A 24691-nucleotide genomic window follows, 5' to 3' on the forward strand; every position below is an offset into this window, starting at 1 on the left:
CCCGGCGCGTCGCACAGCTTGCTGGGAGGAAAAGGGGTGGTGATAAGAGTTTCTGTAGCAACGCGGTTCGACGGTGATTGGTTGTTCTTTGGAAGGGGGGTTGTGAGGTCGGGGAGGGGGGCGGGGCCTAGAACACACCCTAGAATGCGCAGCCTGGATATCGGAATGGGTGGAATTTAGGGTGGGGCGACTTCGTATTTCGATTCTAAAGCAATCTTGGCCTCCGCTGGCCGCCGTAAAAGGGGTTGGGCTTGGTGTTCTCCCGCCAATTTAAATTTGTGGCATAGACCCTAAAGAGATTGGGAACGTCTGTTGGAGCTCGGAAGGCGGGGGGGACGATACACTTGAGTGCTCCTCTTTAGTTTCTTCAATTACAGGTGAGGAGGGTGAGCCGCGCTGTTGTAGGGAGCTGGGGGTGGATTCAGGTCGAAGTAGCAGAGGCCTCAGCTCAGTTCGATGTGTTTTCCCCTAAAGACGCTGGCGGGAGAGAGGTTGGAGTCGGTTCTTGCTGGCCCCGGTGTCCAGCTGAGAGCATATACGCGTGGAGGCCTAACTGAAACTGTTTCATTTCGTTTAATTCGTTAATCTGTTCACCCGGCACCCAGAGGAATCTCAAATCGTTAATCACATCATGTCACTGGTCTGCTTAGTATCTTTCCCTCCCTAGCACTGAGGATGAAACTCAATCTTGTAATCAAGGATTCATTGGCTCCACCTGTTCGTTTAACGCCTGCACTTTTCCATTCTTGCTGTGTCCGGGCAGCAGCCCCAAACTCATTCCACCCTCTGAGCCTTTGGTACTCGGCCTGCATCTTTGTCCCCACGAGCTTTACATAGTCGGCTTCTTGATATTCGGGTCTCAGCTCAGATGTCATGTCTTTCACTTCTCAAACAGGTCTCTCTTATGCGCCCCTCCCCCCATTCATTTGAGCACTATTTGTAATTCTGCGTTTACTTAGTTTTTCGTAGGGAGGCAGTATACCAGTTAATAACTGGCATGAATTTGAGTCTTGTCTAGCTACATCATTAACTCGCTTGAGGTGACCTTGGCCGTTTACTTAGTCCCTGACTCATGTTTCTCAGCTGTAAAATGGGTTGTTGTGCAGATTAAATGAGTGATGCATTCAAACTAGCTTGCCTACTCAATACCGTCTTTATTTTATTTTTCTCCTTCGTACGAGAATATAAATTTCATAATGACAAAGACCTTTTCTGTCTTCTTCACAGCTGTATTCCCAGCTCCTAGAACAGTGCCTGACACGTAGTAGGCATTCAGTAAACGTTTGTCAAATGAGTGAGTGTGACAGATCTGGGAGGCTGATGATATTTCTCTATTTTTACAGATATGGGACTCTGAGCCCCATAAAAGTATTCACTCCAACCTGTCTTAATCTCCTCCCAACTCCCACCCAAACACAGCCACTAAAATCGTGTATTCTAACATACTCTGTTTTTGTGCCCTCGCTTACACTCCTAGTAAGAACTCTTTTCCTATATTAAAAAGCTCCTATGGAAAAAAAAAAAAAGTAAAAAAAAAAAAGCTCCTGTGACCTTAAATTTCTAACCCAAATGTTACCTGCTTCCACGAATAACAGTAGTGAATTAGATAACACTTAAATTGAGTGCTTGCCATGAATGAAGCATTGTTTTGTGAATGTTTGAAACTCATACTGACCTTTCCAGCTACCTACAACTGTATTCCTATTTTATAGATAAGAACTGAGGAACAGAAAGGTTAAGTTACTTGCTTAAGGACAGCAGCTTAGTAAATGTGAAAGAACACCAAGTCAAAAATCATTTCTTCCCTGTACTATACCTTCCAAAGATTTAAAAACATATTTCTGCGAGCACTTACCAAAACAACTGTAATTATTTGGTTATTGTTCCCCACTAGTCTTGATCCAAGGATTGTTTTTCATTTTCGTATTCTATGCCTACCCATATCCAATGAAATGAGTTATATAAGTCCTTGCTGATGAGATAGTTAAGTGACTCAAAAGGTTACAAATATACTCTTTGGTCCAGTCAGAAACCTAGTGCAATTTTTTCTTCCTCTCCTTAACATTTTCATTTATTGAATAACAATACTGGAAACATGAATGGTCATTTTTTTTTTTAAGTTCATCTGGAACCTTACCATTCTAAGATATCCCAGACAGTCTGACTTCAGAGCCTTCACTATTTATTGCTATATTGGTTAAAGGTTTTTTCCAAATGAAAACTTGTTATAATTTCAGCTAGGCACAGAAAATACTAGTAGCTCTAGGACAGATTGGTAAGATTGGAATTGTTTCCTTGTGTCCCTAAACAAATATATTCTTCTCTAGTGATAACCATAGCTCTAGTTCCATGTATCTTATTGATCCAAAGTGTCTAGTGACTACAGAAATAACACAAAGAGAGAGAAGTCTTTACTTGTTGATGTGTGTGTGTGTGTGTGTATATGTATATTTGGGGGGGGGGATAAAGCATTTTCATTTCCCAAGGAACTGGAGTCTATGCAACAATAAAATTTGGCCTAATTTTACATATTGTCACAGGGAAGGCAGTGGTTCCTGTCTCAGGAAAACAATCTCAGAAACATGTGGAATGATATTGAGCTGCTAACAAATGATGATACAGGAAGTGGGTACCTAAGTGTTGGTTCAAGAAGAGAACATGGAACTGCTTTATATCAAGTAGATTTACTAGCGAAGATCTCCTCCGAAAAGGTAATGGTTATGACGTGGACTGTTTTCATTCACAAAATTTTTACTGAGTGTTTAGTAAGACTAGTAGCCACGTGGTAAATGTTTTATAAATGAGTATAGTCCTTTCTCAGGGAATCAAAGTTCAGTATCCGATCACTGGAAATTTCCATCTGAATTCCCCCTGCATCACCTTATGGTCAGTATTCCAAACCTGAATTTTTCATAGCTCCTCCTGACATTTTAGACATACAGATGTATATAAAATGATACAAAGAATATCCACCACCAGTTTAGGAAGTAAAACATTACCAATAGAATCGAAGCAAGGCCCTGGAGGCCGTTCCTGATCCCAGGCTCTTCTCATACTCCACCCCTGAGTTAAGAACTCTACTGAGGTTGAGATTATCCTTTCCATGAACTTCTTTCTGTATTTTGACTTTCTTCTTTTAATAACTATTCCACCATTCTCACACCAGGCTTGAAACCTTATTCTCTGCCTTTTACGGAAAATATTGCTCTTAGTTTTTGGTTTTTTTGCCGGTACGCGGGCCTCTCACTGTTGTGGCCTCTCCCGTTGCGGACCACAGGCTCTGGACGTGCAGGCTCAGCGGCCATGGCTCACGCGCCCAGCCACTCCGCGGCATGTGGGATCTTCCCGGACTGGGGCAGGAACCCGTGTCCCCTGCATCGGCAGGCGGACTCTCAACCACTGCGCCACCAGGGAAGCCCTGCCCTTAGTTTTTTATCTTTGATTTGCTTTCTTAGTAATTTGCTTTTGTTAAAATTTTGATGGCCGTGGTAAACAAAAGTTTCTTTTAGAGAAAGTGCAAATGATCTTCTGTCACAGTATTATAGCCCAGGATTCCTCTACTTCCCATAGTAAGTTAATGTAATGTTTAATTCTCTAATTAAGAAAAAAAAGTGTAAAAGAAAGGAGAAGAGACCAGACAAGATTTGTATTTTCTAGGGCTAGAAAGGCAGGGCCTCCTCTGGGGAACCTTATTCACAAATGGCCTCAAGTGTAGGCTTTTGAGTTTTCTTCAAATGAGCATTCAGAGACTAATAGGGATTTTTAAAAAAATCATTCTTTATTCAGCTTGTATCCTGTTGTCAGCCTTTATTGCTTTGTGGCATTTAAAAGTCACAGGATTTATAATTTTTATGAGTAATACAGATAAATTATGTTCTTTGGCATTAAATTGTTTATTTGTTAAGGCAAAAGTGTAAAGAATACCATAAGTTCTGTAATGAGAAAGTGGTATTTCTTTATTTTTTTAATATTACCAGCAGCCTTAAAAGATGGAAGTGGCCCAGGCCACTTGATCTCTGAGGGCTACTGTTGAAAAATAATAGTGTGTATTGAGCTTTGAATTCAGTTAACAACTAAAATTCCATTTGTTATTAGCTTGGGGCATTACTTGTAGCAAATGCTATGTTCACAACCCATGCTAGGCCCTTGGTAAGGTAACATTATCTCTTCTCTTTAGGATCTTTCCTTAAAGTTAGGCAGACAGGACACAAGCAATAAAAGGTATCTATCTAGATGTGCAAGTCAGTATATGAGAACTACCAAATGAATGGTACAGACAGTAAATGCAGTAGGAATTCAGAGGATGGAGAGCTCACTGTGGGTTGGGACAATTTAAGGAGCATTTCATAAACTAGCACCTGACTTGGGCCTTAAGAAAAAACAGGGAAAATGAAAGCACAGCTTACCAAAATATGTGGAATGCAGCAAAAGTAGTGCTTAGAGGGAAATTGAATGCATATATTAGAAAAGAAGAAAGATCTAAAATCAATAATCTAAATTTCAAGTTAGGAAACCTGAAAAAGAAGCTGGACTTCCGTGGTGGTCCAGTGGTTAAGACTCCATGCTTCCAATTCAGGGGGCACGGGTTCGATCCCTGGTCAGGGAACTAGATCCAACATGCCGCAACTAAGACCCACTGCAGCCAAATAAATAAATAAATAAAATATTTTTTAAAAGAAAGAAAGAAATAACAAGAGAGAAAAAATTAATGAAATTGGAAATAAGAAATCAGTGGAGAAAATCAATGAAACCGAAAGCTGGTTCTTTGAAAACATGAATAAAATCTATAAGCCACCAGCCAGGATAACTAAGAAAAAAGAGGGAAGACATAAATTACTAATATCAGGAATAAAAGAGGGGGCATCACCACAGATTCTGTGGACATTAAAAGGATAATCAAGGAATATTATGAACATCTCTATGCCCACAAATTTGATAGCCTAATGAACTGGACCAAGTCCTTGAAAAACACAATCTGCTAAAACTCACACAAGGAGTAAACAACCTGTTTGATCAAACAATACTGTTTGATTCCAACTCTATAACATTCTGGAAAATGAAAAGACAGTGAAAAAAAGATCAGCGGTTGCCAGGGTTTGGGGGTTGGAGTGAAGGTTGAGTAGGCAGAGCCCAGAGGATTTTCGGGTAGAGAAAATATTCTGTATGAGACCATAATGCTAGATGTGTGTACCACAGAATGTACAACACCGAGAGTGAACTGTAATGTAAACCGTGGACTTTGGGTGATTATAATGTGTCAGTGTAGGTTCATCAGTTGCAACAAATGTATCATCTGGTGAGGAACATTGACAATGTGGGAGGCTATGCATGTGTGGAACACGGAGCTATGTGGGACATCTCTATAGTTCCCCTTCAATTTTGCTATGAACGTAAAACTGCTCTTAAAAATTAAAGTCTTGGGAATTCCCTGGTGGTCCAGTGGTGAGGACTCTGCACTCTCACTGCCAAGGGCCCGGGTTCAATCCTCGGTTGGGAAATTAAAATCCCACAAGCCTCCCGGCACGGCCAAAAAAAATCTTAAAGAGAAGAGGGGGAAGAGCAGTCCAGGCAGAGAAAACAGCCTGGGTAGACCCCTAGGACGTGTAGCACAGTTTCTTCTTTGTGACACTTTGGTGTAACTTTTCACTAGTTGGAAGAAGCAAGTTAAGAGTATAAGTGGGATCAGGGGCTTCCCTGGTGGCACAGTGGTTAAGAATCCCCCTGCCAATGCAGGAGATACGGGTTCAAGCCCAGATCTGGGAAGATCCCACATGCTGCAGAGCAACTAAGCTCGTGTGCCACAATTACTGAGCCTGCGCTCTAGAGCCCGCAAGCCACAACTGCTGAGCCTGCATGCCACAACTATGGAAGCCCGCACGCCTAGAGCCCGTGCTCTGCAACAAGAGAAGTCACCTCATTGAGAAGCCTGCGCACCACAACAAAGAGTAGCCCCTGCTTGCTGCAACTAGAGAAAGCCTGCATGCAGCAACGAAGACCCAATGTAGCCATAAATAAATAAATAAATGAAATTTATTAAAAAAAAAAAAGTATAAGAGGGATCAGAATGTAGTTTTCAAAAGTTACACCTGCAGAAGGTGACCATTGAAACAGGTATAAAATGAGTTGATTGGCTTAGTTTGTCAGAGAAGATTAAGAGTAATTAACATTTATCCCAGCATATGCTACAGGCAAGGTTCCCTTCTAAGCCCTTTACATGAATTAATTCATTGAATCTCCATACCAGCCAGCATCGTAGGCATTATTATTATTATTCCAGCTTTACCAGAGAGTCAGTTGAGGCCTTTGCTTGAGATTATTCAGCTAGTAAGTGACAGCCTTCTCAACTACTGAGCTATCTGACGGCTTCAAGATTATGTGTGGAGGGCTCCCCTGGTGGCGCAGTGGTTAAGCACCCACTTACCAATGCAGGGGACACGGGTTCAAGCCTTGGTCCAGGAAGATCCCACATGTGGAGCAAGTAAGCCTGTGCACCACAACTGCTGAACCCGTGCTCTGGAGCCCGCGAGCTGCAACTAATGAGCCCGTGTGCCACAACTACTGAAGCCCATGTACCTAGAGCCTGTGCTTAACAACAAGAGAAGCCACCACAATGAGAAGCCCTTGCACCGCAACAAAGAGCAGCCGCCACTCACCACAACTAGAGAAAGCCCGTACACGGCAACAAAGACCCAGTGCAACTAAAAATTAATTAATTAATTAATTTTTAAAAAAGATTATGTGTGGGAAGCGCTAATCAATAGAAGCTACAAACAGGAGACTCATATTTGGCTTGCATTGTGTTTTTTAAAATGTTGACTTAGTTGCCAATATTTAAAAATTAGAATATTTCACACAAAGATCCAGATTTTCTTGGTAAATTGGAAGCTGTGGCCATGCCAGGATCGCATTTCCACAGGGCATTCATCTGGCTGACTCTGTTCTCTTTAGTTTATGTGGGGCCTCGTGCCCTCCAGTTCACAGTCCCCCTCCCTGTTGTTTCCCAGACCCTGAGACTTTATGCCAGTATTGGTTCATTCATTTACGTTAATGCCTGCTGGCTTCTCCAGGCATAAGCTCGGCCCTTAGGAAACAAAGACTTGTACTTTCGAATCCTTTGCCCTGTTCTAGCAACCCTGGACTATTTCCCTGTTCTAGGCTCTGAATGGATTCAAGATATATCATACAAAGAAAAGCTTGACTCATTAGATATATGGGCTAAAGAAAGAAGGCCTATCAGGTGAAGTTTTAAACTTGGGTGATTGTGACTATGGTGATACTATTGATAGGTATTGTTAAACATGTATAAAAATGTTTTATTTTAGTTCTGCTTTTCCCTCCCACAGGCCTCATTAAATCCAAAACTACAAGCATGCAGCTTAAGTGATGGGTTTATTATTGTAGCGGACCAATCAGTGATACTGTTGGACAGTATTTGTAGATTGCTTCAATTGCATCTTATATTTGGTAAGTCTAATGTAATGCAGTAAAATAAATTGGAAGTCAACTATATCTTGCTACCAATTTCTACAGTATTGCCTTTTCTTTACTCCATTATTTATAAGACTCAAAATTACACTAATTTCAAGAAATTACTCCTGAGTGCCTTGTGCTGAGTACCAGACGGAACAGGTACTGAAGATGATCCCTTCTCTCAATAAGTCTAAGGAAAAACATACATGGAAAGCAACAATTTATTTGCGTGGTTTTTGTGTTAGAATACTGTAGAAAACAGTTGAGCCCAATTATGTTTAAGTTCCTGAATCTTGTACATAATTTCAATACCATCAACAGATAATTTGAATACTTTTAGCACTATAAAAAGTTTTTTAAAAGTACTTATGAATTAATTCTTTATTGAGTTAAAGGGCTTTAAGTGTGTATATGGAAGTGTGGACTTCAGAGTAAATTAAGGGACAGACAAGTCTGATTATGCTGGAAAATAGGAGATAGTATTATGAATTTTTTTCTGAAATTTTGAGAGAAAGATGGTTATTGAAGTGTTTGCGTAAGAACAGCTGAAAATTAATTAATTAATTATTTTTAAAAAGAACGTAGATGAAAAGGAATTAGAAGGTATGCACATAAGAACAAAATCTTGATTACAGTTTGCAGGAGAGAAACCCATATTTTGTGGAATCTTAACGCATCTACCCTGATGGGTCCCCAAGATTCACAGTTTCACCAATTAAAAGTGAGGCTGTGTTTTACATATAATACTTTTTTTAAAATAAATTTGTTTGTTTGTTTATTTTTGGCTGCGTTGGGTCTTTGTTGCTGTGCGTGGGCTTTCTCTAGTTGCAGCGAGCGGGGGCTACTCTTCGTTGCGGTGCGCAGGCTTCTCATTGCTGTGGCTTCTCTTGTTGCAGAGCATGGGCTCTAGGCACGTGGGCTTCAGTAGTTGCAGCACGTGGGCTTCTGTAGTTGTGGCTCATGCGCTGTAGAGCACAGGCTTAGTAGTTGTGGCGCATGGGCTTAGTTACTCCGCGGCATGTGGGATCTTCCCAGAGCAGGGATCAAACCCGTTGTCCCCTGCATTGGCAGGCGGATTCTTAACTACTGTGCCACCAGGGAAGTCCCTACATATAATACTTTTGTATAAAGATATTGCTGCTGAATAATTTTAGTTATAAGCAATTTATATGTTACTGCTTTTATCTCTTAGTCTTTCCCTCCCGATCTCCATGTCATTCCCCCAGGCCTTCTTGCTGTGTGCAAGCAATAACTTCCTTACCTCCTTCAAGTCTTTGTTCAAATCTCACCTTATCAAAGGGGGCTCTCCTGAGCACTCCACCTGATACTGCATGGCTCTTCTGAGTTCTCTTTCGCTGCTCTACTTTTTCTTTTTTCCAGAGAATGTATCACCTTTGTGTATGTCATACAATTTGATTACTATGCTGACTGTTTATCATCTATTTCTGCCTTAGAATTTGAGCTCTATGAAGATGGGACTCTTGTTATTATTCTCAGATACATGCCAAAGACCTAGAACAGTGCTTAGCATATACTAAGTGCTCAGCAAATATTTGTTGACAAAGAGTCAGTAGCATTCGTTTTTACATTAGTCACTACTTTCATGAAATATTTAAAAGAAGCTTAAAAGAGTTGACTTTTAATAACAAAATTTGCAATATTTTGTGTTGAAAATAAACATTTTCAGAGGAAGCTTGTAACTTTGACTTGAAATTTTCAGATACTGAAGTGGATGTGGTTGGCCTATGTCAAGAAGGAAAGTTTCTTCTGGTTGGGGAGAGAAGTGGCAACTTACATCTTATTCATGTAGCATCAAAGCAAACATTACTCACCAATGTAAGGCCTTGTTATGTTTTTCATCTTCATTATCTAAATTCTAAATTATCTTTTAGAAAGCTAAAGCTCTAGCAAAGCATTACTTGATTTGTGGCCTAAATTAAAATAATAATGTTTCTTTACATTGAATTTAAGAATCATACCTTAGAAACTGTCTGAAAAAATAGTGCACAACCTAAAAGTTGAGAATTATGTTTTATTGGGCGGACTTTCTGAGAACTTCAAGCCCAGGAGGCAGCCTCTCAGATGCTCTGAGGGACAGCTCTGAAGAGATGTGAGGGAGGAGCCAGGATACATAGGAGTTTTGCAAGGGAGACCAGGTAGTCAGAACATCAAAAGATTACTGTTAAAGAAAAGCAGGTATATCGGGTTAATAAATTTAGCGTTTTCTATGTATGGAAGATGCAAGAGTCTGGGCTCATTGAAATTATTCCTTTGATATACACCTTTGCTGTCTTAGGGCCAGTATCCTGTGCTTTTCCATCCTGAGTCCCCTCAGGATGCACAGTTGGGAGTTGCTGCAATGGCTGATGGCTTGACAGTGGGCAGCCTGTTTATCTGCATCCTGAGTTCCCTCTTGGCTTGATGGTCGCAGCATCCTTTGTTTGCTAATATGGCAGGCAACATTTTTCATCCACAAAACATATGAAATAAATGCAAAATTGAAAAAGTATGGGTTGAAGATAGTATACTTGTCCAAAACAGTTCTGTATTGAAAATAAACATTTTTGCAGGAAGCTTGTAAATAGTTTTCCATTTGAAAACTAAAATGTTTGGAGTATAGGCAGAATTATTGCTAATGATAATTGATATCCCTAGAGTTTAAAGAATATAATCCTTGACTGTAATTTTCTGGGTTTAATCTTATCATTTGAAATTACTTTGCAATTAGGCTTTTGTTCAGAAAGCTAATGATGAAAATCAGTGTACTTACCGGAATCTTGTTATTGAGAAAGATAGTTCAAGTGAAGGTAAGTGCTTTTAATTTCTTTTTTTAATGTCTTCTTATTAATACCCAGTCAAAAAATCAGATTTATAGTTAATATATTATGTAAATTAATTGGTGTTACCTACACAATGTTAAACTTTCTAGGGATGCAATTAATATTATTTTAAAAAACAAGTTTTCGATTTTAGCTCTTTTCAGAGGCTTAAATGTACTCTTCTTAAGTATAATATCCTAAACTTTTTACAGTTTTGAGAGTTCTATAGATTATCAGGGAGACATAATATTCTTTTAATATGTTCTTATGGGTTTCAGTGTATTTATCATATTTCTTTTTAACAAATGTTAACTGGTCCTTAATTTATTTTGATATATCTGAGTTTCTTTTTTTCTGGCAAATGAAATTTGGTTTATAGAAGTTTCAAAGCAGTTAACATTGTTTTTGCAAATAACTTACCAATTCTTTGTAAATAAGCTTTGTATTGTTACTGTGTTATTTTATTATTAGACTTTAAATGAGCAAATGGACATACTTTTAAGCTAGATCCAGACCCTGGTTTAAATTTTATATCATGTGCCTTTTAAAGAAGCTGGCTTGGTTTTATTTTAATAGGTACCTATTATATGCTGCTTCTTACAAACAATGGATTTTTTTGTATTACAAACCTTCAGCTTGTAAAAATTCAACAAGGTAAGTAATGTATTATTTTCTTATTACTGATTTGCAGCAATATTTCTTATTAGTTTTCCAGGTAAATTTTAAAATAGACTCTTTAAGAATATTTTAGTTTAACTATATTCTATGATATTGGGTATACTTTAAAGTATTCATAATATACTTATTCTCCACAGTTAGGGCTACAACAGAATCTGAAGACATATTTATTTATAGTCTTCAAGGACTTTACAACTTAGTTGGGGAGACAGGAGTTACGCTAGCATAGTAATAAATACTTTTTGATGGAATGAATGAACCTGGAAACTGAAATGATTTTGTAAGTGTTAACAATACAAGGCAATAATCTAGAGTGTGTGCTAAGTGAGTCGTGTGGACCATACATCCCTCTGAGCTGGCAGAGATTGAGGAATTGATTCCGGGCACGTATTCAACAAATTTTTATTTTTTTATTTTTTTATTATTTTTTTTTTTTTGCGGTACGCGGGCCTCTCGCTGTTGTGGCCTCTCCTGTTGCGGAGCACAGGCTCCAGATGCGCAGGCTCAGCGGCCATGGCTCACGGGCCCAGCCGCTCCTCGGCAAGTGGGATCTTCCCGGACCGGGGCACGAACCCGTGTCCCCTGCATCAGCAGGCGGACTCTCAACCACTGTGCCACCAGGGAAGCCCCAACAAATACTTTTTAAAGATCTACTCTGTGCTAAGAATGTGCCAAGTTCTGGGGATACAACGAGTTTTAAGATACAAGGTTCTCTGTAGTTTAATGAAGGAGCCAGACAAGTGAAACAGCTCTTACAAAAAGGAGTGCAAAGTGATGAAGACTTTCACAGGTAAGACTTCAGAGCTTGAATAGGAGAGTTGGAGCAGGGAGAAGACCATCTTAGTAGGAAGAACCTTTTAAGGGAAGGTGTGGACAGACACTGTAGGGACCGTAAGGCAGCCTGGCTGGTGCCCTGAGTATGACATGTCATCACAGTTTATTTCATTGGTCAAGGGCAAAACTGAAAAGTCACCAGCACCTTATGAATTTCTGACCAGTGTTCCTCTTACTAGATTATATGTAATTTAACCTTGACACAAAAGGGAAGATTCATACGTATTTTATAGGTTATAGTGTAAATTTAGCCTACTTTCTCTTTTTCATGCAGCGATTGAAAAGGTAGACTTCCATACGGCAAAAAAGGTAAGAAGACAAAACCACATTGTCTTCTTGAAACTTAGATTTAATGTCAGTTTAGGAAAGTGTTTCTGCATAATTGTCTAATGGTTGATATTTTGGGAATTAGCATGATAAAACATTTTAATAACATTCCTATTTTAAAAAATACATTTATAGCTATTGATTTAAACTGATTTTTTATCAGTCTTTCCAAGGAATTTGGACTATGGAGCATATATATAACATTCTTATTTTTTAAATCTTGCAGTTACAAGGACAAATCAAGTCCAGTTTTATTTCTACTGAAAATTGTCATACCCTTGGTTGTCTCAATCTTGTGGCTGGTGATTTAGCAAGCGAAATCCCTGTGATAATTGGGGTAATTCTCTTTTTTTAATAAAATTTTGGGCTTTTTTTCTGAAATGTTTCTTCATTAAAACATAGTTTTGGTAAAGTTACGTATTAATTTGTACTGTATAACAGAAACAGGGAAATTATAAAATGAAGGTCATAAAATTAACTCAACAAGTATAACTAAGTCTCTATGTTGGAAAAAATATTGCATCTTTATTTTCACTAATCTCTACCTGCCATTTAGCATGTCTTTCAATTATGAGTGTAGGCAAAAACAACAGCAGCAAACAAAACATCTAATATTATATTCAAGGAGTAGGCAGAAATTCTATATTGAATTATATTATTATAGCATTTACAACATCTTTACTTGCCAAATTTATATAATATGTTAAGAAGCAGTCACTTTTCCCCGTTTTGTGTATCTAGTTCAGTATTTCATCAGGGTTTCAAATAATTTGAAACGAATACTTATGAATTATTTTCAAATATTAGTAGTTATTTTCATGAAAATACTTCATCAAAGGTTATCTTTAGCTTGTAATGCTGGAGGAGGTCTTGAAGCTTACCTGATGTCTCTAGAGTGAGTTGCCTGAATATGCCTCCTCCTTATTAAATGTTCATGTGATAACAGTGTACAGCAGGAGTTTGCTGTTTTTTCCATTCTGTTCTGTTGAAAACAAACTAAGAGAGGAACTAGATGATAAGAGCTAGCTGGGCTTGAATATATAAATATATTTTGAAATTAGTCACATGTACAACTTAGATGTTTCTACTTGGAGGAGAATTCAGATCTAGACCCAAGTTTGTAATTGACATACTATTTTCACTTCTGTAGGGAACTGGTAATTGTGCATTCTCAAAATGGGAACCAGATTCTTCTAGGAAAGGGATGACCGTTAAGAGTGTTATTGATGCAGAGATTATTGAAGGTAAAATCAGTTAACGAAACTATTTTTGCTACTTGTGAGTTGTCGTTTTCATGCCAGTACACTAAGTCTGGCATATGAGCCGTTTTACCAAACCTTGGAAACAAGCCAGCTTAGTCTGATGATTGTCCGTGTATTTGGCTTCTTAACATGTTGCAATTGTTACTCTTCATTTTGGGAGGTTTTATGTTTTAGTGATCCTACAAAAAAGTAGAGAAACAGGAATAAATGGGAATGGGAACTTCTTTTTTAAGTGTAGTTCTGCCTTTCCATAAATATGTTAGTTTACTATTTTAAATATGGCTATATGTAACCCAGAAACATAGTCCTTACACACCTTTGTTTTCTCTTTTGTAGGTGCAAAGAAGTTCCAGCTGATAGACAATCTACTTTTTGTTCTTGATACCAACGTATGTTTCTGATACTTCCCCTTAAGTATTTTCACTTGGTGTTATGTTTAACAACAGAAATTTTGTCGAACTTAACAAAGACAAGGACTTTAGCCAGGGTAGATTACTACCTTGTGTAATGTGCTTTATTTCAGTTACGTATCAAAAGATAGATTCCAAAATGTAAATTTTTAGTCGTTAAGAGGACGTATCAATGAAATGTCTCTTTTGCAGAACGTGCTGAGCTTATGGGATATTTACACCCTAACTCCCACATGGAACTGGCCCTCCCTTCACATAGAAGACTTTCTTCTCACCACAGAAGCAGATTCACCTTCATCAGTCACGTGGTACATTATGACGCTCAGATTGATTTCCCTTCTGTTAGAACCAGGTTTCTTGCCTGGTTCTGTTCAGATCATTTCTTATGTGTTACATTCTAGATAACACTGTGAACAGACTGACAGGGTAAAGACCATTTCATTGTTAGCCAAATTCATTGAGAACAAATAGGCAACACAAAAACCTCCATGTGAATGTGTTAGAAAGAGTGTGAGTCTGGGCCATAAACATTCAGAAGTCAAGTTCAGTCAAGTTCTGTGTGAATTAATTTTAACTTTTATACAAGGATATCACTTTGACTTAGCTTATGTCTAGCAGTTGGCTTCTTTGATTCACTTAAACCTTCTTTTCTCTTTCAGGCAAGGGATTACAAATCTCAAGTTAGTAGCTCTGACAACTACTACTAATAAGAAGGTATTGGAAAATTTATATCACATTTGTCTATATTATGTGTTAGAAATAGCATTAACATAAGAGTACTAGTTGTTAAGTAGTACTCACAGCATATTAGCTCTTAGTTCACACAGGTACTTGACAGATCAGAAATAACCCTGCAGAGCTCTTTTTTCTCATTTAAAAAAAAAGGTATAAATCTCAGCTTCACATTTTAATTGGAGCATTTCAGCAATAAAAATGTCTATAAGAAAATGTTTATTATAGTGATACTTAATGTAGTTCTGGCACTGAGGAATTATATTTGCCTTAAAAACAAATTGTAGAATGGACTCCAGGTACGTGGATTTTCATTTAACAGATTTAAAAGGTAGGATAGAACATAATTTTCTATGTAACATTTAAATAATACAGTAACAGATTTACTTATTTTTTGCACTTAACTTCGTATCAAGTGTTTTAATCTATGCCCTGGATTGTGAAGTGCTGTCTTGTGCTCATAGGTTTATATTGACCTAAGACATTAATTGCTGTCCTATTTTTCTTAGATGAGAAACCTCATGGTCTATTCATTACCTATGATGGAAATACTATATTCTTTGGAAGTATCTAGTGTTTCTTCTCTGGTCCAAACAGGAATTAGCTCAGTAAGTTGATGTGTATTTTGAACTAATATATTTTTTTATAATTGAAAAAAAAAAAAGAATAACTAAGCTAAGCATGAGTGGAGCCTAGTGGCATACCTGGATAGATCTCAGGTAAACCATATTTATTGTTATCAGAGGTCCTCGAATATATTTACAGGAGGTCAGTCTTCATTTAAAAAGAAGGAAATTAATCAAATAAAACATCAGTCAATTGCACATTCAATTTTCTTGTCTCCACAGGAAATACAGATGATTGTTAATTTGGGGGAGGTTATTGCTTGCTTTTTTGGGTTTTTTTTGGCCGCTTTGGGTCTTCGTTGCTGCGCGCGGGCTTTCTCTAGTTGCTGCGAGCGGGGGCTACTCTTCGTTGCAGTGCGCGGGCTTCTCGTTGCGGTGGCTTCTCTTGTTGCAGAGCACAGGCTCTAGACACATGGGCTTCGGTAGTTGCAGCACTCAGGCTCAGTAGTTGCAGCACACAGGCCCTAGAGCGCGCAGCTTCAGTAGTTGCAGTGTGGGCTATAGGGCACACAGGCTTCAGTAGTTGTGGCTCGTGGGCTGTAGAGCACAGGCTCAATAGTTGTGGCGCACGGGCTAAGTTGCTTCGCGGCATGTAGGATCTTTCCAGACTAAGTATCAAACCCCTGTCCCCTGCATTGGCAGGCGGATTTTTTTTTTTTTTAATTTATTTTCGGCTGCGTTGGGTCTTCGTTGCTGCGTGCAGGCTTTCTCCATTTGTGGTGAGCGGGGACTACTCCTTGCTGCAATGCATGAACTTCTCCTTGCGGTGGCTTCTCTTGTTTAGAGCTCGGGCTCTAGGCGCGTGGGCTTCAGTAGTTGAGGCACATGGGCTCTAGAGCGCAGGCTCAGTAGTTGTGGCACACAGGCTTAGTTACTCCGCAGCATGTGGGATCTTCCCAGACCAGGGCTTGAACCTGTGTCCCCTGCATTTGTAGGTGGATTCTCAACCACTGCGCCACCAGGGAAGCCCCTGTTTTATCTCTTTTTATATACACACATTGTATTTTTCCAAACCATTTGGAAATTACGTGCAGACATCATGACCTCTCACTCCTAATTTCATTCCTAAGAATGAGGCCCACAAAATTTAACATTAATGCAATACTATTATGAAATATGCCATCCAAATTCAAATTTTACCAATTGTGCCAATTACTTGAGAACTTTTTTTTGTTCCTGACCCAGGATTCAATCAAACATCACGAATTGAATTTTGTTGTCGTGGTCACATGGTAGTCTACTTTAATCTCTAAAACTTCCCTAGTCTGTTTTTGTCTTTTCGGATATTGACATTTTTCGAGTCCTAGCCAGTTGTGTGGCAGAATGTCCCTGTATTTGGATCTGTGTCTCGTCATGATTAGATTCGTGCTAAGATTTTTGGCAAGCATCTTGCATAAGTGATACTGTGTCCTAACTGCATCACATTAAAGGACTTATGTCCATTTGTCCTGTTATTGATGCTGTTAAATTTGACCACTTGGTTAAAGCAGTTCTGCCATATTTCTCCATTGTAAAGGTACATTTTCCCCTGTATAATTAGTAAGTAATTTCCGTGGTGTTATTTTGAGACTATGGGAATATCCTTTTCCTCACCAGTTTTTCCCAGTAATTTTAGAATCTATTGATGGATAATTTCTGCCTAAACCAGTTGTTACTCTAGTAACTATAAAGTGAATTAATTCTGTATTTCAATTTTAAACATGTTTTTTGCTATTGTAGGATACCATATACCTTCTGGAAGGAATTTGCAAAAATGATCCAAAGTAAGTCCTGTTTTGTTTATCAGATAAGTTGTTAAATAATAGCAAAGTTAAAATTTACTTACTGATGTTAAATGACAAATGTCAATATTAAAATTTTTCTCAGACTATCTGAAGACTCAGTCTCTGTTTTAGTACTCAGATGTCTTACAGAAGCTTTGCCAGAAAACAGGTAACTACTTGTGTTTTGTTTTGTTTTTTTTTATAATTTATTTTATCTATTTTTGGCTGCACTGGGTTTTCGTTGCTGTGCACGGGCTTTCTCTAGTTGCGGAGAGCAGGGGCTACTCTTCATTGAGGTGCGCGGGCTTCTCACTGCGGTGGCTTCTCTTGTTGTTGAGCACGGGCTCTAGAGCGCAGGCTCAGTAGTTGTGGCGCACGGGCTTAGTTGCTCTGTGGCATGTGGGATCTTCCTGGACCAGGGCTCGAACCTGTGTCCCCTGCATTGGCAGGCGGATTCTTGACCACTGCGCCACCAGGGAAGCCCTCTTGTGTTCTTCTAAGCCTTACTCCTTGATGAAAAGCTTGAATTCCCTGATTAATAAAAATTTTACTGAAATTTCTTTCAATTTATCAGATTGAGTCGGTTACTTCACAAACACAGATTTGCTGAAGCGGAGAGCTTTGCCATTCAGTTTGGACTAGATGTTGAGGTAATTATTCATGTATTCATTCATTCATTGAAAGCATTTCTTCATGTGCTAGAGGCTGTGGAGACAAATATGTAAGACATAATGGGAATTTAGTGTGATCAGGCCTATAATTAAGATACGACCAAAGTAAAGTAGGGATTCAAAGGAGATATTGACCCTTAAAGTAGGGTGGGAAGACTTCGTGCAGGAGGTGATTTTATGTCAGATCTTGAAAATGTTCCAGATAGTCCTGGACGAGGAAGGGAATTCTAGGTGTTAAGACACATGAAGAAAGTGAGGGAGGCTTACGGTGCTTCCAGGAGCTCCTAGTAATTAGATAGAACTAGGGTGTAGGTTATATGTACATAGAAGGGAAAGGAGGTGGTGGGAAATGAGAGGGTCAGAGCCTGGAGGGCTTTGTATGCACTGCAAAGGATTTAGATCTTATTCTGCAGGTGACGGGGAGCTACTGAGATTTTTAAGCTGGAGAATGTCTTGATTAGGTTTTCATTTTGTAAACATGGGAAATTGTTTGAAAAGGGGTAAATCTAGAGATGCAAAGACCAGTTAAAAAACTGACCCAATGCAGTGAGGTGGAGACACACAGGAGGGAAGGTCTGATGAGAGAGGTGTATAGGAGGTAGAAGTAGTGGGGCTCAGCGATCAAACATAGTGGGAGGTACGAATGTCAGGAGCAGACTAGCAGGACTCTGGCTCAGCGTACTGCAAGTAAGTCCCTTACATATAAACGAGTTCCATTCCAAGAGCACATTCATAAATCCAGTTTGTTCAGAAGTCCAACAAAGTTAGCCTAGGTACCCAACTAACACAGTCGGCTACATAATACTCTACTGTAATAGGTTTATAATACTTTTCACACAAATAATACATATAAAACAAACACGCACAAGAAATAAAACATTTTTAATCTTACAGTACTGTACCTTGAAAAATACAGCAGTACAGTACAAGAGCTGGTGCTTCTTAGCAGTTCCAGGTACATCACGGCTGCTTTTACGCTTGCTTCTGGACATCCTGGGCTTGAAATAAAGATACAGTACTACTGTACTCTATACAGCACTGTACAGTAAAGTACACAAAAGCACAGCCACTTGTACAGGATGCACGCATGTGACAATGTACACCAGACACGTGAACTAGCTTACGTGATTGGACATGTGAACGCACGTTCACGTGTTGGAAAGTTCACAACTTGAAGATTCGTATGTAGGGGACTTACTGTAGTTGGAATGTGATGGCATTACTTAAAATGAGGAATATGTGTGGAAGAACAGGTTAGGGGTAAAATATGAAGGGTTCTGCTTTATAAAAATTGCATGTAAGGGATCTTATAAAATGAGGCTGTCTGATAGGAAGTTGGAGAGTGATCTGAGCCGAATCTAGACATAGGTAACACTGGAGGAATGGCTCAGACCACTCAAGGAGAATGTGTGGAGTAAGAAGAGATCTGAGGATGAGCTACAGGGGCACCAGCACACAGGGGATAGAGAAAGAAGGGCTATAAACATATTTGGGAAGAAAACCACACAAATGTATGATTAAAGAAGCCAAGAGAGACTTCCCTGGCAGTCCAGTGGTTAGGACTCCTTGCTTTCACTGCTGAGGGCATGGGTTCAATCCCTGGTTGGGGAACTAAGATCCCACAAGGCGTGAGGTGTGACCAAAAAACAAACAGTTTAGTGGGGAGTGATCAGCAGTTGTAAATACTACCAATAAAATCAGGTATAAAAACTGAAAGTTGTCTGTTGGATTTGGTGATTAGGAATTCATTGATATCCCTTGAAACGTCCTGGGAAGTAATGAAGGATGAAGCCTGATGGTAGTGAAGAACTAACATTTGCTAAGTGGGTGGTGGGTACCCATGTGTTTGTTGTTTTAAGAAGGTAGCATTTTATATTATGTAACAATCTAAATGGGAAAAGAATTTGAAAGAGAATAGGTACCTGTATATGCATAACTGAATCACTTTGCTATACACCTGAAGGTAACACAACATTGTTAATCAACTATACTCCAATATAAAATAAAAAGTTTAAAGAAAGTAGCATTTTAAAACATGCAAAACAATTTTGTATATTTAGAAATGTATATGAGTAAAGCAGTATATGAATTAATGGGATAACAAGCACCAAAATCAGAATAATGGATACTTCTGGTTCAGGGAAGGAGAATGATTTATTTGGAAGAAGAGAAAGTAATATTAAAGTATAATATAAATATTATAGATTATATTAATATTAAATATATAAATTATATTATTAAATATAAATATATTATTTATTATAAATTTTTATAATATAATGTAAAATTATTTATTATAAATATTAATATAAGCTATATTATTAAAAATTTTTTAAATTTAGGTGATAAGTACGTGAGTATTTGTTATATTATTACCTTTTTGAATATCTGAAAGTTTCATAATAACTAATTTTTAAAAAGAGCAAATGAAGCAAAAAAATCAAAACCAGTGAAAGATGTTTTCAGGGAGTGGAGACACAGAACTAGAGAAACTGCTCTTTCGTATCACTTTTAGCTTTCGGAGCCAGAGAGCCCATGTTAAAGTTGGTATTTTGTTTATAAAAAAGGAACCTGAAATTTTGACTTTGTCTAACTCAAGCTGTTTCCAGCTGCTAAAGAACCTTTGATAGACTGGGAATTCCCTGGTGGCACAGTGGTTAAGAATCTGTGTGCCTCGGGGAGATCAGCTCGGTGCTTTGTGACCACCTGGTGGGGTGGGATAAGGGAGGGTGGGAGGGAGACGCAAGAGGGAGGGGATATGGGGATATATGTATATGTATGGCTGATTCACTTTGTTATAAAGCAGAAACTAACACACCATCGTGGGGCAATTATACTCCAATAAAGACGTTTAAAAAATAAATAAATAAAAATAAAATAAAATAAAATGGTATGCCTCACTAACCTGAGTTAAACTATATCAATTTAGCAAATCACTTAGCAAAGAAGTAGTGAGAACCTTGAATAAATTAATTAATTAAAATTTAGAAAAAAGAACCTTTGATAAACTTAGAAAAGTAGACGTGAAACATAATTGTGTGGTATTCTTCTAAAAACCAGCTCCATTCACTTTTTTTAATATACCAGTATTAATTTCCTGTTTCTTTAAAAAAAATTAATTTATTTTTATTTTTGGCTGCATTGGGTCTTCGTTGCTGCGCACGGGCTTTCTCTAGTTGTGGTGAGCGGGGGCTACTCTTCGATGCGGTGCATGGGCTTCTCATTGTGGTGGCTTCTCTTGTTGTGGAGCACGAGCTCTAGGCGCACGGGCTTCAGTAGTTGTGGCACGCGGGCTCAGTAGTTGTGGCTCATGGGCTGTAGAGCGCAGGCTCAGTAGTTGTGGCGCATGGACTTTGTTGTTCTGCAGCATGTGGGATCTTCCCCGGCCAGGGATCAAATCCACGTCCCCTGCATTGGCAGGCAGATTCTTAACCACTGCGCCACCAGGGAAGCCCTCCATTCACTTTTGAACAGCAAAATTTCAGACACATTACTTACCCTCTCTTAAGCTTCAGTTTTCTTGATTGTAAAATAGGGATCTTAGTATTTACCCCATAGGGTTTTGAGGAGGTGCAAATGCTTACTTAGGTTTTTATGAGAGTTAACTGAGATAATTTACATAAAGCTCTTAGTACACTGCTGGTCACATCTAGTGAGGACTCAGTAGAAATGGTTTCCATAACACTTTGTAATCTGGGTTACCTTTCTGTTATCTAAGTGTTACCTTCTTTAATGCTTATTCTTGAACTACATGAATATTTACATTTTTTATTTAGCATACAGTGTAAGATTTCATCCACAGGCATTATTTTGCTTCAAGTTTCTTGATGTTGCATGTTTATATTACAGCTTGTTTACAAAGTAAAATCAAATGATATATTGGAGAAACTAGCTTTGAGTTCTCTGAACACCAGTGAGCAGACTGAATGGCAAAAACTTGTAGATGAAGCTAAGGAAAATCTGCATAAAATCCAGGTATGTTTTCCCTGTTGTATACTAGAATATCCAGATCGATGGATTGATCAGTATTACGTTGCCTTACCATGTCTGGCATTTATGAAACAGGACGATGAATTTGTGGTGAATTACTGCTTGGAGGCTCAATGGATAACCTATGAAACAACCCAGGAAATGCTAAATTATGCCAAAACCAGGGTAAGTGTTTCTGACCTTTGTGCATGTTAGTTTGTCTTATGCAAAAGAAGTATTTTGCAAAAAACTGAATGATTTCTCCCATAGACCTTTTTTAAAGTGCATTTTTTTTTGCTCTTCCAAATGATGCCATTTTTGCTATAGGTTGTTCCCCTCACTCACCTGTAAATGAATACCATTGCTAGTTATATTCCTTAAAATCAAGGTGTAACAGATGGGCAAAATGTGAGCTGTTTTCATAAAATGCATTATTTTTAAGATATGTAACTTCTTTATTGTTCATTGTTCATCTCAGAGTTGAGTGCAATTTAATTTTTAAAGATGATTTTTTCCTTTAATCCACAGGAAATCCATCTTCTTTCACGAAAAACCTAGTATAGCCGATATTCTAACCGTGTTTCTTATTCACCTTAGCTTTTGAAGAAAGAAGATAAAGCTGTTCCTATCTATTCTGATGGCTTAAAAGAGGTAATTACATTGGGTTTATAGGTTAATTTGGGAGTGAATATACTGTTACAATATACTTTGAATTCAAGATAGGTCTGTATTTTTTCAAGAGCAAGTTATTTTAATACGTTTTTTCCTTATTGCAAAATGGGAATAATAATAGTACTTATGGGTTATTTTGAGGTCAAATGAAATATTTCCTATAAATCATTTTGCGTAGTGCCTGCTATTTCAAATAATTGTAAACTGATGATAGCTATGATGGTGCCAAAAATATGTGTGTGTGCACATGTACATACAGATCTTCCTCAGCTTATGGTGGGGTTACATCCTGACCAACCCATTGTTAAGTTGAAAATACCGCAAGTCAAAAATTCACTCAAGGTGGGATGGTGGTGGTGGGATGAATTGGGAGACTGGGATTGACATGTATACACTAATATGTATAAACTAGATAACTAATAAGAACCTGCTCTATAAAAAATAAATTTAAAAACTAAAATTAAAAAAATAAGCTACAAGGATATATTGTACAATACAGGGAATATAGCCAATATCTTATAGTAACCATAATTGGAGTATAACCTCTAAAAATTGTGAATCACTATATTGTACATCAACTATACTTCAATAAAAAAGGTTTTTTTAAAAAAAATGCACTTAATACACCTAACCTACTGAACATGATAGCTTGGCCTCACCTACTTTAAATGTGCTCAGAGCACTTATATTAGCCTAGAGTTGGGCAAAGTCATCTGACTCAAAGCCTGTTTGAGCTATTACAAATAGCTCATGTAATTTATTGAATACTGTACTGAAAGTGAAAAAACGAAATGGTTGTAAGTATATCGGTTGTTTGTGATTATGTACCTGACTGGGAGCTGCGGCTCCTTTCTGCCGCCAGCATCACAAGGGAGAATCATCCTATATATTATTGCTAATCCAGGAAAAGATCAAAATTCTAAGTATGGTTTCTACTGAATGCGTTTTGCCTTTCCACCATCATAAAGTCGAAAAATCTTAAGTTGAACCGTTGCGTGTCAGGGACCATCTATATATTTTTTAACTCTTATCTCAAAGTAAATGTTTAGTATAATCCAGCTAGGTTTTACCATAAGGGCATATTTATAAATCAGTGGGAAAACTAATTGATTTCGAAAGGCACCTACAATTAATGTACAAATACCTTCCTCTTCTTTGCAGGTTTATTGCATTGAGTGTGATTGGAAATATTTCCGTTATTTCAAGTTTTTTTGTTTTGTGCTAAGTAAAGGCAGTCATATTTATGGGAATTGACTTGTCATATGGGGTAAAATGAGAATATGTACAAGACTTCTGAAACAGAAAGCCTAATTTTTGGTGTTTTTTATTTTAATGTTATTGCACACAACATTCAGACTGTCAAGTTATTTCTTTTTAGGTACTAAGGGCTCATGCAAAGTTGACTACTTTTTATGGAGCATTTGGACCAGAAAAATTCAGGTATGTGCATTCCCCATTTTGAATTCTGGATTATGAATTAGATTTAAGTTTGGAATGTTATAAAAGATATAGCATTGCTTTGAGTGAATTTGTGTTTCTGGGGGGTTCAGTGATGGACAATGTTATCTTTCCTGCTAAGCTTTAGGCACTTCCTACATCATCGGTTGGAATTGATACATTTGGAAGGCAGATTTAAATAAACATACCTTTTGCCTTAACAATCCACTTCTGGAAATTAATCCTGTTAGATATACTAACATGTGCACCAAGAATATCGTTATTGACAAATATGAGATTTAGTTACCTTAAAGCTAAGACAAATTTATTTATCATGATAAACTAACAATGAAGGAAGCTTTGTTTTTTTCTCCTTATAGCTATTCAGTTATCCCAATACTATCATTAAACATTCTATCTTTTCACTGCTCATTGAAATGTTACCTTAATCACATGCTAAAATTCTCACGTGTATTTAAGTTTCTGCAGTATAATTGTATTTGCTTGATCTCATCTCTCTATTCATTCACCAGTATCATAGTTTTAATTAATGTAGCTTTAAAGTGTCCTATTAAGTGGTAGACTAGTTCTACTATACTTTTCTTATTTTTCAGAATTTGGGCAGCTACTCTTTTCTGTATGACACTTGGAGTCAGAATCAGCTTATCCAGTTTTTAAAAAGTCTTATTTTTATTGGATTTTTTATTATTTATTTTTATTGGGAATGTGCTGAACCTAAAATCAGTTTGGGGAGAATCAGTATCTTTACAAGATCAAGTCTTCATATCACTATTTAAGGGCAGTATGTGGCTTCCTACTTATTCTATCCTTTTTTTTATATTCCTGAGTGGTATCTACTCAGTTGTCTTCATATAGATTTTTTACATTTTTTTGTTAATTTTGTCTTTCTTGCTACTTTTATAAGTGGGACTTTTCTCCATTGTATTTTCAAAAGGATATAGAAGCTATTGATTTTTTAAAATTACTTTTAAACCAGCTACCTTATTGAATTCCTTTTTCA

The 24691-nt window shown here is 37.8% G+C and overlaps 1 protein-coding gene across 1 annotated transcript in view; it reads left to right on the forward strand.

The window, feature by feature from the left end:
* Positions 1–2582: 2582 nt before the first annotated feature.
* KNTC1 (kinetochore associated 1) overlaps positions 2583–24691 on the forward strand; it is a 67379-nt gene continuing 45270 nt past the window's right edge. The window contains exons 1-19 of the mRNA XM_065889536.1: positions 2583–2711; positions 7344–7464; positions 9191–9306; positions 10199–10277; positions 10866–10943; positions 12076–12110; positions 12355–12465; positions 13279–13372; positions 13727–13779; positions 13993–14108; positions 14460–14514; positions 15042–15140; positions 16878–16921; positions 17025–17090; positions 17496–17571; positions 21442–21567; positions 21658–21747; positions 22159–22212; positions 23612–23673. Of these exons, the coding sequence (XP_065745608.1) occupies positions 2583–2711; positions 7344–7464; positions 9191–9306; positions 10199–10277; positions 10866–10943; positions 12076–12110; positions 12355–12465; positions 13279–13372; positions 13727–13779; positions 13993–14108; positions 14460–14514; positions 15042–15140; positions 16878–16921; positions 17025–17090; positions 17496–17571; positions 21442–21567; positions 21658–21747; positions 22159–22212; positions 23612–23673 (1604 nt within the window). The remainder of the gene's footprint in view (positions 2712–7343; positions 7465–9190; positions 9307–10198; positions 10278–10865; positions 10944–12075; positions 12111–12354; positions 12466–13278; positions 13373–13726; positions 13780–13992; positions 14109–14459; positions 14515–15041; positions 15141–16877; positions 16922–17024; positions 17091–17495; positions 17572–21441; positions 21568–21657; positions 21748–22158; positions 22213–23611; positions 23674–24691) is intronic.

The sequence above is a fragment of the Phocoena phocoena genome, chromosome 13 (genome assembly GCF_963924675.1).
Source record: "Phocoena phocoena chromosome 13, mPhoPho1.1, whole genome shotgun sequence".
Lineage (NCBI taxonomy): Eukaryota > Metazoa > Chordata > Mammalia > Artiodactyla > Phocoenidae > Phocoena > Phocoena phocoena.